At 36.6% G+C, this 15250-nt stretch overlaps 2 protein-coding genes across 2 annotated transcripts; one reads left to right on the top strand and one right to left on the bottom strand.

Annotated features, from left to right (window-relative positions):
- Positions 1-5: 5 nt before the first annotated feature.
- Positions 6-7621, top strand: LOC108378301 (paramyosin, short form; the record flags this gene model as incomplete). Its single annotated transcript, XM_017634589.1, has 5 exons — positions 6-328; positions 5332-5851; positions 5938-6033; positions 6102-6383; positions 7057-7621. Coding segments are annotated over 5 exons (1416 nt in total), but the record flags the coding sequence as incomplete, so codon positions are not given.
- Positions 7622-10424: 2803 nt separating this feature from the next.
- On the bottom strand, positions 10425-11080 carry LOC108378302 (chorion protein S16-like). Its single transcript, XM_017634590.1, has 2 exons — positions 10714-11080; positions 10425-10495 (listed from the first exon to the last, which is right to left on the bottom strand). Exons 1-2 carry the CDS (start codon positions 11078-11080, stop codon positions 10425-10427), a joined length of 438 nt encoding a protein of 145 aa, XP_017490079.1.
- Positions 11081-15250: the final 4170 nt, after the last annotated feature.

Raw genomic sequence — 15250 nt, 5'->3', positions numbered from 1 at the left:
CGGACGAATTCAAGCGTTCGATTCGCGGCAAATCCGCCACTGCCATCGCCCAGGCGCTCATCTCCGAATCGGAGCGCAACATCAAGAGCGCCAAGCGCGAAGAGGAGGACTTCCTAGCCCAAACCCTAATAAGGTCTAGCCGCGCTGCAAGCCGCGCACGGTCCGGTTCGCCGGAGGGTCGCATCTCTTCGCATGGCTATCATTTGGAATTGATGGATGAGCGCCTCGTCGATAAGTTGGACCACCGTGTCTCCTCGTCGTTGTACAATGTCAAGCGTCAGCTGTCGACGCTCAACCAGAAGACAGTGGAATTTTACGCAGATTCCAGGTGCGGCATAGATGATAAGTGTTGGATATGTCGTAAGGTGATGCGCACGCATCCCAAATTAAAGGACTATAGTTATGTATATTGGCAGTAATGGGATAGTCGGACATACAGACGTCGGACAAACGTTCGAGACGAACAAAGGGTGGTAGACAAAATTAAAACAAAAAACTATTCGACATATTTGTTAACGTGGTAAAGTTAGTCGGCTTAGCAGTCAAGAAAAAGTGTTGAAAGCGAGTCGCGCTTGTTTTGGCTGAGATTGATCTAAGGCATAGAGCACGGTAGAGTTTGGGTAGTAGGTGCGGCCTTTCCTAGCTGTTGTCACCTGTTTAGATTCTTATTCCATTGGTTTTCTTCTAACTCATTGCCCAAGCATTCTGCACTCATGCAATTTTTAGTACATCAATTTGCAAAATACATAAAGTCTCATAAGTTAAACATGTCGAGGTGGTACACAACATAACATTTGCATGACCCATTTGCACCCGCAACCGGCCGATCCATCCTCGTGCGATATGCGCGCATACCTTCGAGTTATTTAACATTCAAATGCATGAAATACCTTTTGGGACGCAGCCGTACACAAGACACACACACACACACACACACAGAAATACATTAAAATATTTACAAACACAATTTCTTGCTGTTTTTCAATTAAACTAATTCAATTTTCAATTCAATGCTGTTGTGTATTTATTTTCGCAATATTTTTTCCCTCAACGCTTAAGATTTTTTTTTTTCGCCTATTTAACTCATTTATTCGCCCAAAATGCGCAAAATGAAAAAAACACACTTTTGTGCTTAGGCAACAAAATTTATTCACGTACATACTACATACATATTTTTGCTACTTTTTCGACTTTTTGACAATGCGAAACGTTCATTGCAAAAAATGTTTGCTGAGTTTGCATTGGCATTATTTTTGGCATCAGCCGAATGTGAATTTCGCTTTGCAACAGAAAAACAGCAAAAAAAAAATAATAGCAAGAAAAAATAATTTCATGCGAATGGTTTTTACAAGCGTTCTGTAGCTCATAAACGCTAGAATTTTTGCGAAACTAGCGTTGAGATGTCTGCTTTATTTGATGTATGTATGAGGAAATGGGCTGTTCTGGTAGACAAGCTACAGGGCGATGAAGAAGGGAAAGAAGGCGGTCAGGAATGTCGCAAGCTAATCGCTTAAGTAAATGTACTGAAGACTCGAGCGTGGCAATCGCTCATACAAACGTTGGTACTTGTTGAGGGAATGGAGGCAAACTAAGGGGTTTCTTCGCATGATAAATGTACATACATAGATAAATGATTCGAATGTGGGCTTATTTTTATGTTCATATTGTATGTATGTATGTTTGTATGTATATTTTGGCAAAGGATGCATGCTATAGTGCATCTATAGCAGATATAAATGTATATTGAATGCAATAACTTCGGAACTCTTACAAAATGGGTTTCCGACTTATTAAGAGGAAAGCAAAACTGCTGCAGCGTAAGAAGCTGATTTTTCTTTTGCCCGCTCTTTAGAAATCTTGAAATAATAAAATGATGGAAAAATGTTTAGTTAAACTCCAAAAATGTTAGCGAAAATCAATTTAGACATACTGATTGATAGACAGACTAAGGGCCATTTTCGCAAGCAACTTTTAAATTTAATAGCTATGTCTACTTGAAAAACGGCCCTAAAAGATATTTAATAAAAAACATTCGCGTATGTAATAACACTCATTACTTAATCGCATTCCTTTTTATAAATGTCAACTTCACCGGCTTTCATGTAACAGTTCAAAGTTCAAGATTCTCCGTCAGTGAATTGCTTGCAACTGTTTGACAATTCCAATATTTCGTGGTTCGAGCCCAGAAAAAATTTACACTATGACTGAGAAACCGAACACCAAAACCATAGAACTCCTATTTAAGAACATGTAAATTTCTGTAGAAAAACCATTAAGTATTAATACTTTGGCTGCAAGCCGTCAATCATCGTCAGTAAAACAAAAAAAAAAAACTAGAACGCCGAATTTGCAATTGGTATTGAAATGACAATGAAAACAGACTTGATGACTAATATTAGCAACCCAAAATGGGTATTTGTAATTTAATGCTCAGTGAAAATCCAGCATAAGGCCTGTTTTCACAATGAAGAGTTCATATACATTCGTCACTTAAGTAAAGAAGCTCAGTAAGCTGTTTATAGTAGACTATAAAAACAGCCTAAGGGTCGCTTTCTCAAGTAGGTTTTAAAATTTATCTGCCCTTTAAACGCATATTTTAATAATAACAAAAAAATGTTTAAAGGGAGATATATAATTTTTAAAACCTACTTGAGAAATCGGCTCCAAAATCACATTTATGTATTTATCCACATAGCAAAATTCAAAGCTATTAAAAAACGTGATTGATTAGCACCTTTTGAAACCTTTCTAAACTTATGATTTGTGCCCATAATTTAGAAAGTGATCTAAGGGCCGGTTGTTCAATGCCTGATTTTCACTACCCTCAGCTAAACGACGATTTCGACATCATGCATATAAACTGTGATCGATAAAGCAGTCGTTCTATTTAACCGGAGCTTCTATCTCCGATTTGTATTAACCAGACATTGAACAACCGGCCCTAAGTAATTTCCTACCTCTTCCGCTTAAACGGCCAGTTACTTGTAACTGAATGCATTGCATCATGATGAAGTTGAACGAATAACAGACGTGTTTAGGCATGATTTGACTTAGTTAGACCACTTTGTAAATTATAGGCATATTCATGTATGCAAATTAATTTCCTGTCTCTCAAAAACTTTCAAACCCCAACCCAGAAACCCGAACTAGATTTTGTTTTTTTTTTTAAATATCACTTTAACAAATATTTAGGTATTTGCCACATTTGCAAAACCACTTATTTTGTCAAATTACTTGTGCGGCCTTCGCTGCAGCAGAGCAGCAGTACAAGCTATTTTATTATTTTTTTCTAATTCACCTACACTTTTCCCATTTTAAACGTCTGCAGATGCCTCATGACAGCTTCCAACCCACAAGCAAACATACGTAAATATCTACATACTGATGTATGTTTAAGTGTATAGTGCACGATATAAGTAAACGCACTTAGGCGCACCAAAAACATTACAAAAATCCAAAAAAAAAAAAATAATTTTAGCGTAGTCGCTCGCTAAGCGAAATAATGAAGTCGTCTGGCAAACACATTGGTCGAGGGTATTGAATAATATTTAATAAAAAATTACAAAACCTAATGAAATTTAAATTTCCGAATGATGTGTCTATATGCTTACATACATAAATATTGCATTATTCTGCAATAAATGCAAATAAAATAAAAATAATAATGATGAAAACCTTAGGCAACAACTATCTAATTGAGCCAACGGTTAAACGAAACTAATTTCCATATGAAAGAAATTGTTTAATTCTATGGACTACAAAACGGCCTAAAACTTGAAATTTCGAAGACGAGTTTTTAAAATTTTGAAAATTGTTGGGAAATTCTGTACGAAATTTTAAACTTTTATTTATGTGGCTTTAGTCGTAGATCCATATATAGTTTTATTAAAAATCAACAAAAAATATCTATGATGAAAAATATTGTAAATATTGTAGACAAATTTGCTGGGCTATTTTCACTGAGACTCATCGAATATTATTCATGTCGTTCATTGTACCCATTAGGGATGAGTCGGTGACTAATTGAACTCTAATTGTGGCCATAAGCAATGAGTCGAGACTAAGTAATTGATCTCCAATAGTAAACATAGGAAATTAGTTGAGAATAATTAATGCCCCCAATTGTACCCCATAGAGACTTAATCCGGAATACTCTTTCATCGAGGTTAGTCACATATGTTCTTACTCATTAAATATTAAATGACAGATCTTATCTGCGGTATCACAATGTCCTTTAGTCGTTCCATTTTACGGCCCGCTATGCGAACACATCATTCCCCATTTATAAAATCCCAAATTAGTACCCACTTTGTATACTACAAACTATGTAGTCATCATCATCGTCGACTCGACACTATGCTGACCCAAATATCTACATACCGTGGCGCAATCACCTGTACAACGCTGCCAAATTCGCCAACATCAGCCATTCCTACTCGCTGAGTCACACTGAGCAAACAAACCCGATAATAATATCAAATCGACATCAAACCCTAAATAAAGAAACATTACAATAGAATTACATAATATTCCTCTTTTTTTTTTGACGAAACTGTGAAGCTTTTGTACAGCTGGCTAAATTTAGATTGATGATGCATACGAACAATCACTTGCAATGGCATTCACGTAAAAGCCTATCAATGGGTGGAATTCGCGAAATTGTGACAAGTTCGATGTCTACGTGGGAAACCTTTGTGTTCGCAGTTGATTGGGACTTTTGTGAACTTTGACCGAGCCACTTTGTCATCCACTATGCGTAAACGTTATAGACTTCAGCTATCTTGCGAAAATTTTATATGAAAATGTCCAACGCGCGAAAGGCATTTTGGAGGATAGCTTTATGCTCGATTCCAAGTGCTATGTTGTGAACAGATATGGCAGTTATTCAATATTATTTTCTTTTTTGAAAGAGGGGACTACCACACCTCTGTCTGTGGGGAAACTGTTCCCAGTTACACATCTACCCACATAGTACAGGGGATATTGTATATAAGGGCGATAGCCAAATGTGGTTCAAACATACATATATTTTATAGTTAGATATAGTTTCTTGCCAAATTCTATAGCTGCTTTCACCACATTGCCACTGGTAACCACTACCTTCATATACATATAAAGCAAGCAGGTGGTCTTGACAAAATGACAAAGCACAAATCCACTGAGCGGGCCTCCGTTTCCCTATATAATACAGATCAAAATAAAAATGAGGTAATTTTTATGCGAAGAAATAATCTCCAAATCACAATGACGGTATTATTTTCAAAATAAATATTTGACTGACCTGCGGCAACACTTTTTCTAAAATACAACTTGTATTTACTCTCTTCTCAGCAAGCAAACTGCCATCGAAATCGAACAATTGAATGCTCGCGTCGTTGAAGCCGAGACCCGCTTGAAGACCGAAGTTCAACGCATCAAGAAGAAGTTGCAGGTGCAAATCACCGAACTGGAGATGTCCTTGGATGTGGCCAATAAGACCAACATCGATTTGCAAAAGGTTATCAAGAAGCAGTCATTGCAATTGACCGAATTGCAGGCCCACTACGAGGATATTCAACGCCAGTTGCAGGCCACTTTGGATCAGTACAATGTGGCTCAGCGCCGCTTGGCTGCACTCAACGGTGAACTGGAAGAAGTCCGCTCGCATTTGGACAGCGCTACACGTGCTAAGCGCACGGTTGAATTGCAGTACGAGGAGGCGCAGACCCGCATCAATGAACTGAGCATCGTTAACGTCAACTTGGTGTCGTTGAAGTCGAAGTTGGAACAAGAATTGTCGGTTGTCGCCGCTGATTACGAGGAAGTCACCAAGGAATTGAGAATTAGCGACGAACGCTACCAGAAGGTTCAGGTAAGACGATTGGTCAAATTTGCTATGCATTCGAATTTAGTTCGATGAAAATACATAAAATGTAAAAATGTACACTCAAATTCCAGGTTGAACTCAAGCACACAATTGAGCAAGTGCATGAAGAACAGGAGCGCATTGTCAAATTGGAAACCATCAAGAAGTCGCTGGAAGTTGAAGTCAAGGTAAGTCTTTGGCATTAAAAACCCATTGTTTGGACCGAATGTTATTAATTCTAATATCCTACACGCAGAACTTGGCCATCCGTCTGGAAGAGGTTGAGATTAACGCTGTTGCTGGCAGCAAGCGCATCATCAGCAAATTGGAAGCCCGCGTCCGCGATTTGGAATTGGAGTTGGAGGAAGAGAAGAGGAGACACGCCGAAACCATCAAGATCTTGAGAAAGAAGGAGCGCACTGTCAAGGAAGTATTGGTACAATGCGAGGAAGATCAGAAGAACATCATCTTGTTGCAGGAAGCTTTGGACAAGTCTACCGCCAAGGTTAACTTGTTCAAGCGCCAGCTGTCCGAACAGGTAACGTGCTCCTACACTGTTGTGGTTAAATAAAGATTATGGAAATAGGGTATTGTTGGAATGGATATGAGGAGTTATGAGAAGAAAGCTTAATAAAATAAACGTTTATGCTTGCGTTTTTCTATACTTGCTTTATTTTTGCATATTTTTGTATCTTTGGAGGCGTTGAGGCGTGGAGTCTACATTCTGCTTCATAAATACACATAGTTGAAAAGTACGCTAACAGTATTTATACCCAACGGGAAATATTTCATATTTATTATGCTTCCTTAGAAGTCTTCTTTTCAAGTATTGCGTTAGGAGCTAAGTAACCACGCCAAAAGTTCGGCTGGCCTTTTTCACTACCCTAAAATTCCACTGGACCCGAGCCGAACAAGAGCTCCAGCTTCTTTGTTATCTATAATCTTTGATCATGGTGTTGTTTATCTCGTAACGCGTATATGTATAACTGGTGTTTCTTATTAAAACCAAAAAAAAAAAATATGTTAATTTAAACTTTTTACGCTGTAGCCTTAGATTTGATGGTACGCCCTATTATCTTCTTCGTAAAGCTTTATTCTCTTCTAATATCCAAAAATCTCCATTTCCAACACTACCTGTTTTTTGTACTCTCAACTGCAGATAGTTGAAGACCCTTAATAACTTGCTCACTTGTCTCGTCTATCCTCTACAGGAGGGTATGTCTCAACAGTCCGTGACCCGCGTCCGCCGTTTCCAGCGTGAACTTGAAGCTGCCGAAGATCGTGCCGAATGTGCCGAGACCAACTTGAACATGATCCGCGCCAAGCACCGCACATTCGTCACCACCTCCACAATTCCCGGCTCCCAGGTTTACATTCAGGAGACAACAAGAACGATCACCGAATAAATAATTCACAACAGTTGCAAAAACAACTGAACACATTTTTATTGTAATTTAAAGATTATGAAGTAACGGAAATCCCGGCAACAACAACAACAACTATATAGCAAACAACTGCATTGGAATGAAAGGGAGAAAAAATACAAAAAAAAAAAAAAAATGAGACCAACAACAACCACGACAACTGCTTCGGTTTTCAAGCGCGAACTTTCTAATGAGCGAAGTTCGCAGAAACTCCCACAACGCAGCCGTTTATGTATTTTTAAATTAAACAAATGAACAACAAATAAACCATCTAAACTAAACTATGTCCTATTTAATTTACAATTAATTTTTGTTACCAGTCAACTTTTTTGTTAAAAGAATATTAAAACCCCAAAAAAAAAACATTAAAGATATATAGAATATAATTGACATTTTTCTAAAATAAATTTAAGCTATCCCATTAATACGAGAGAGAGAGAGCGCGCGCACGCAAATCCGCAAAATGCGAGAGTTTTTTTGAACAATTCTAGAAACCAGTTTTTGCATCAGCGATCTTTCGAAATTTGTAGGTAACCGAGTTTTCTATGAAACATAATAATGAAGTCTACAACTACAACTAACGAACATTGCGGTTATTTCTCAGAATAACGACAAACATTGTAAAATGTATTTGAAAAATAAAAAACGAACGAAATTTAAGAAAACCAAAATTTGCAAATTTCGTTGAAATTCACTTATCGGATTTTATGTAGTTGCAGTTTTAGCAGAAGCTGAGCGTTTGATTCGACCGAAATTCATTTGTAATTAATGCGCTTAAATCTTTCTAAACTTTCGACGTTTTACGAACTTTCGCATTCAATACATTGAGCTTTCATCTCGTTTTTAATGCGCCATTGAATTTTCATAGGCACCTCCCTTACTCAAACACATGCTTACATAAATACATAATGCAAAGTATCACCACATAGAAGTATCTACTAATGAATTTACTTTTTTTAAAGAAAAACATCTATATTATTGAAAAAATATATAAAAACTTATTATGCAATAGACTCACGCTTAGCGCAAAAAATGCAAGTAATTTCATTTCGTTCATGATTTTATAATACTTATTTACTAATAATGATATTGTATTTATATTGAAATGCTTTAGTAATACAGTACATTACATACATACATACACATATGAACCACTTACTTATATAATTTAATGAAATGAATAAAATGAATGCATAAATTAAATAAATTAAATAAAGAAAGTTTAAATTTGGCCAATTCATTTCCTGCTAATCGAATTGAGGCATCTTTGTAGATCATCATTTAGCAACTAAACATTTAAACTAACAGCTATGTAGTCTTTAACTTGGTTTAAACGAACTTTTTCAGTGGGAATCCGAAGGCGACAAAGAGCATTTTTGTCATACAGGTGGGTAACTCACCTCAGAGTTGAGTTATTGAATGGCATCCCACCGGTGAACTGGAACTCATTAACTCAGTTGATGCCCCGTGTCTCATCCCTTTGGTATCGCTCATTTCTGGTAAGTATGAAAAAGATTTCATTTCACTGCGCCATAACGCTCACAAGTTACATACAATAATAGTCTATGAGACAAAGGAGTGTAACATTCAAATGAGTTCAATGAACTGAATCATAAAAGTGAGTTGAAGTCATTGAGTCACTTCTCTGTCGAAGACAAACGCTGTTCCACAGACATTTTGTCAGCCGTATCTATGAGAGCGCTCGGCAGACGATGGTATTCATTTAAGTTAAGCTAAGAAGAACGCTTTCTAAATCTATATCAACAATATCCGATATAAGCAACAAAGCCAGAAAGAGTGGATAATGCAGACACTGGTATATGTAATTATGTACAAATAGGCCAGAGGTAGAGGAAGTAAAGCCTTCTATGAGTTTGAAAGATCAGGTGGAGATGGACTTGCTGTTGCTTCGCAAAGAAGTGAAACGGCTGGCGTGCTATGTTGAACTCGACCAATATCGCTTAAGCGGTTACAGCGCCAATCAATGAGAAAAAGGTCTTATTTTGGTAGTCATTTCGGCGTCAATGCCAACTCAAATATGTTGAGAGATCTTCTCATAGAACTTTACTGAACCTAAAGATTCAAAAAATGGTAAAAATCGGTTAAAACAAAGTTGTCAGCTTGGCTCCATTTGAGCCACATTCTTGTCGCAGGCCTCACCCATGATAAACTCCAAAACAATGAGGGACTGAGAGACATCCTTGAACTAAACAACCACGTCGGTAGACATCTCACTATTCTGCAATGCAAACGAATAGTTGCCGAATTGCTATGAACCGAACATTGTCCTTATGATGAAGACAAGGCTTAATCGGCACAACCATGCAATATATTAACGATCCTTCAGTTGCAATCTCGAGGGTAACAGGGAAACGATCGATCCTCTACGACCTCTGCGAGTATCCAGCACTAATCAGGTAAGATTCGTCGGCAAATCCAAATGGTTTTAACACGACATCAGTTCATAACAATAGTTGGCTAACATCAAGGGCTTCAGCTATCACGCTATCTAGCTCTACATTACTTAGGCGACGCTACTATAAACCAACCAACCCGGGTCCATCTGCGGTGAAAGGACGCTAGGATCAAAAACTTATTGCTCAACAAATAAACGATTTGAATAACTGATTTGTTACTGCTCGTCTCGCTATGTACATTAAGGTGGTCCAAAAAGCATCCCTTCAGGAGACTGCTAGGAATGACACCCAATTGTTTATTTAATGATTCTTTAATATTAACTATTTTTCATTGGTCCCCAACAACTCCAAAGATTGCAATAGGGGACGTTTAAAAATGGTTAGTATTAAAAAGTTGTCGAATAAACAACTGTGTATTATTCTTTGAAATCTTCTGAAGAGTAATACAGTTTGCCGATTGAAAAACATTGCTTCTTAAAGGTTGTATTCCATTTTGCTGAATGAAATCGCAATCATTTCACGTAATAAGTATCTATGGCATGATCGTAACAAAACCTTTGGAATTTGCAATGTGCCATACTTTCTCAACTATAATTTCGAACTTGTTTAAGCAACTAGCAAATTAAATGAAATACAGTCGAATTTTTCAACTTAAAAAATTAATTTTATTTTCAAGGTACTCGTAGAGTTAAGGCTTCCATTGAAATGTGTACAACTAAAATTGCGGCTTATGCCATTTTAGATCGCCGCAACACCGACCGTACTTTCGCCGACATACTTGATTTTGCCATAGGAATCTTTAAGGAAAGCTGTAAGAAACCAGAAAATTTTTATAATTAGTACAAGAGTAATACTAAATGTATTATAATTGAATATCGAATGGAATAGGAAACCTTAAGCAGGGATTACACGATTTGTACATTTGTACATTTTGTCAGTCACAGTGTGTTGTTGTCTAGAAATTTGTACAAATCATGTGATCCCTTCTTTAGCCAGAAGGCTTCTTGATCTGATCTGAGTTACTTACCAGGGTCGATTTTTCCAACAAAACTGCGTGGGGGCAGCGAAGCCGAATACAACGAGGATAGAGGTCCGTATTTCTTAACCAACAATGGGTAGCCAATTTCATAGCCGTACAAGTTGAGCAGATCCCATTTGAGAGCGTTGATTTTGGCAGCGGTTGCCTTGGCGCCAGCGGCATTCGTCAGTGCGGCAGCCTGAGCTTCCACATTCGCGGGTAGTGAAATGACTTGGGCACCTGAAGTGCCACTGCCACTACCACCAGCACCAGCACCAGCACCATATAATGGCGCTGGAGCGCCGTAACCCGAAGCCCACGCGGACGTGCACAAACATGCGGCCATGACTGCGAAGCAAACCGTGAAGCGAAACATTTTTGTTTGATGGATTTTGCGTTTTTGTGAGTATTCTAGTTTGCGATTTTGTTTTGAAAGTATTCTAATGCGTGGTTTTGGTGCGACAAATGGTAAACTAATGTGGCGTCATTGTTTTAATTTTGCTTTTATAGCAAGTACTTGGAAACGAACTCAGTGGTGTGCCATTTTACGTGACTAAATCTAGAATTCATAGCTGCAAGTTGGCCGCGACAACCACTGGCTGGCAAATGCACTAAAGACGCCACAGATTAAAGCCGAAATAGTGGCTGGCCGATGTGGGTAATGGTGCAGTGCGCAATTTATGGTCAACATTCTCAGGCAATGTTGGGCTGTGTGCGGCGATAATTTTCAACTTCGACGAGCAGCGGTGGAGCGATATTGATTGCTCGAGAAACTGCTGCTGCCATTTCGGTTCTGGCTTTATTATACATACATACATAGATGTTATAAATGTTAGCAACGTGCATCAGCACTTAGTTATGTACTCGTAGAAGTAGCAATTAACAATTAAACATTGATAACTGGTAGTTTTGAATAAAAAAATGGATGGCGAAAGGCAGGTGCGGGTTTGACTCTTCTACACAATGGCAGAAGAATATGTTTGAATGTTTCTTATAATTATGTAAGTGAGTGTGTGCAAATATTTATAGAAAAATTTTGTGAACATGTGTCGTAAATTATTAATTTCTCTTGCTATGTCAATGCAGGGCCCTGCCGATGTATTTCGTTAAATCAATTTCGTAATTCAAGAAACTAGTTAAATAGTTCTCGGAACATTAGCATCTTTATGTATAGTTTTACTCTCAGATAGTCAAGCAGAATATTAATCTTGAAAATTTTTTAGATGCTTCTAGCTTTCTATGGAGTTACATATATTAGAAGTTTCAGTCTTCCTCCACTCGAATAGTCGTTTTTCAGGATATCGAGTGATCAGACGCTGAAATTGAGACTAGCTTGAGCCGAAATTGCCTCCTCTTCTGTATCATTGTAGGTTATTTTTTGAAAAGAATTTGCTGTTTAGACCCCAGGATTGTTCAATACATATCTATGTATATGCAGAACGATGTTGAAGTGGAATAAAAGTATACGTCACATATTTACAGAGACAGACCATATCTAATATTTTCGTTCCTTTGTAGAATAAGGAAACGATACTAACTTGCTCCTTAAGTGCCTCAGCATCCATTCACTCATTCGGTTTTTTTTATTACTTTAGCATTTAAATTGATCTATAAAATACTTGAGATGAGGTTCATTGAAATTCCACTGTGATTTTCAAATAGAATAGAACAAAGCGGTTTCGAAGCTTTCTGTTAAGTGTTTTACAAAATAAATGCGGTTGTGAAATTTATGAAAATTAAACGTTAAAATTCTCCACACACCACATTTTTTAGATCGAGGGTCGTAAACGCATCTGGCAACGCTATGGACGTTACATTCGTCTATGTGAGACCTCTTATCGTCAGCCAGCATAACATAGCCTAATACAAACCAATAAAATGTTCCTTTAATGCTTTTGCAAAAAAGTAAATACTTTCGTAATCACCCTTATTATGGTTGTCGTTCTCGACACGAATAATATTGACCACTCCTAATGGCATCACCGTTGTCAATTTCGATAACTATTGACGCATCACGGCAACGGCTAAGTTATATTGTTTTTGACGTTGGCTAACTTGTAGTTCGATGTTCATAAAAAAACAGGTCTGCTCAAAAATAAAAACCACAATGAATTTTTATACAAATATCAATGATATGTATTTATTTAATGAAATGTATTTATAAACGGTCATCGGTTAAACAACACCGATTGGCGAAATATGTATGATAATGATAATTTGTCATAAAAACATTACCTGTGCGGTGGCGTTTTTCTTATTAATTTCAATTAAAATTATTATCAAAAAAAAAAAATTCAATTAAAAATTAAAGATTTATACTCCAAATGGTCTTAGTCAATTTATTTAACAGTCTAATAATTCAGTCCATGTTTTTATTTGACTTAATCCCTAATATTCCTTTAGATTTGGTCTAATCGAATAATGCTGCAATAATCGGTCGTCGATGAGATTGTACAAATTCAATGTAAGGTATGTATGGATGTATGTATGTACATTTAAAACCAATGTCGAGAGATTTAAAATACATTCGCGCAGTATTACGTAAATGGGATGCATATAAAACGAAGAAGAAAAGCAAGTTCCCTGATTAATAAACTTTTCATACAATTTTAGAACTTTTCAATGCGAAGCTTTTATTTTAGTAACTTTGTAAATTTTTTAACTTAATAAAATCGATCAACTCATCTAATCTATATTGTATATATATACTTTTTGGAATTTTACCGCTGCCAGCCCCCCGGATTGAAGAATATCGAAAACAAAGAGACCCGTATTTTTTAATTTTAAATCGGTTAATTTTTCACCGTGTCGGCGGGCTTCAAGTTTTCCATATATTTTACATTGGGGAAAATACATTTTTTGAGAAATTGCTATATAGTCGTTAAAAATAAATATTTTTTGATCTTTTAAGAATATTTCGCTTCAGAAAAATAAAATTATGATGCATATTTGGCATTAAAATTTTACTAATAATTTTTTCGTAATGCGCGTGATGATCGCAAAAATTACATATTTTTTTAACCGACTTCCAAAAAAGGAGGAGGTTATCAGTTCGCCGGAATATATATTTTTTTTATGTATGTTACCGCATAACTTTGCACCACGTCAACCGATTTCGATACCGATTGCATCGGAAAGGTAGTGTCCCAGAGGTGGTCCCTTACTAATGTGGTTTAGATCCGATCTTTGGATCGTGAGATATATATATATATATATTTTTTTATATGAGAATTGAAGTCGGTTTTTTTTTGCTGAAAATTACTTGTTATATAAGAGATAAGTTTATCGGTTATAAAAAGTGGTTAGTAAAGGTTCGAAGTCACATATATATCAAAGTGTTATGTTTTGAAGATCTTCGAAGTGAAATAATCCTATTAGATAACAAATATTTGCATTTGACTTATTTATAGCAATATGGAAACTTCAAAGCCTCGGCGGCACGGTTAAATATTAATCGATCTAAAAATAAGAAAACTCGGGTATTATTATTTTCGATACTTTTCAGTTCTGGGGGATGGCTGGGATAAAACTTTTGGACCACCCTATTGTACATACATACATTTGAAATATAAATTAGACTGAAGATACCTGCTAACATAATAAAGTTGGGTCATCGCATTTATTTATTTATTAATTTCAACTAGGGCATATGCATTCATCCATCCATGCATCCTGCTGCTTCATATAACACAAATGGAGAAACCTACAATTTTACGCCGCCTCCGAAAGGCAGATGGCTTTTATGGTTTATATTTTCTCAGGCAGAAATACACTCAGCCGTTTGTTATTGTCTGCCGAGGGGCGGCAGCGGTTAGAAATCACTTTTTCTATTTTATATATTGCTCGGACCGGGGATCGAACCCAGGTCCTCCCAGGTCAACATTTTACCCAGCAATTAGTTTTATAAGTTGAATTGAATTTGAAATGCTTATTGTGGACTTTTACTCTAGTGAACTAAAGGTTAAGACCAAATTGTGAACCGTAATTTTATTTTCACTTTTTAGTTAGAGTTCATGGAATTTTATTAGGTTATGTATGTGCTTTTTATTCAGGGATTATAATGCTTGAAATTTTTTCGAAAAACTGGGCTGTAGTCTTCGCCATAAACACTTTCAATGGTAATTTAACACATTGAAGTATGGTACTATACATCTTTTAATTCACGTAGCGGAAAATCAAAACATTTCATTGAGTGAACTTAAAATCATTTTGAAAACCTTACTGCAAAATAGCCACGAGGGCATCTAAGGTTAGAACGTTTAATTTCAGATAGCCAAAGAAATTATTTCGACGCTTTCATGATATGTGGTACTTTGGCTATCTCTGCTCACTATTAGCACTGCAAGTCTCGACAGATTTTTTCTGTAAAACTAATAAACCACAATAAAGCTCTTTCAATTCAATTAAGGCAACATTTTTTTATTCACCAAAAAATAGTATAACAAAAAGTTCTCCAAACATTTCTCTATTATTTTTGTACAACAAACTTTTTCAAGCAAAATTTTGAATTTATTTACTGGTCAATCCTCCAATAAACTCTACTACT

Source organism: Rhagoletis zephyria, unplaced genomic scaffold (assembly GCF_001687245.7).
Source record: "Rhagoletis zephyria isolate East Lansing unplaced genomic scaffold, Rhagoletis_zephyria_1.1 Rzeph_scaffold_13784, whole genome shotgun sequence".
NCBI classification, from domain to species: domain Eukaryota; kingdom Metazoa; phylum Arthropoda; class Insecta; order Diptera; family Tephritidae; genus Rhagoletis; species Rhagoletis zephyria.
This window is presented reverse-complemented; position numbering and strand designations above follow the sequence as displayed.

What these genes read in the sequence shown, in the direction of transcription:
- LOC108378302 (XM_017634590.1), bottom strand. Translation starts at nt 11,080, where the DNA reads ATGTTTCGCTTCACGGTTTGCTTCGCAGTCATGGCCGCATGTTTGTGC. An exon ending in TGTTGGAAAAATCGACCCTG is followed by an intron (nt 10,496 to 10,713) that starts GTAAGTAACTCA and finishes GGTTTCTTACAG; the next exon opens with CTTTCCTTAAAGATTCCTAT.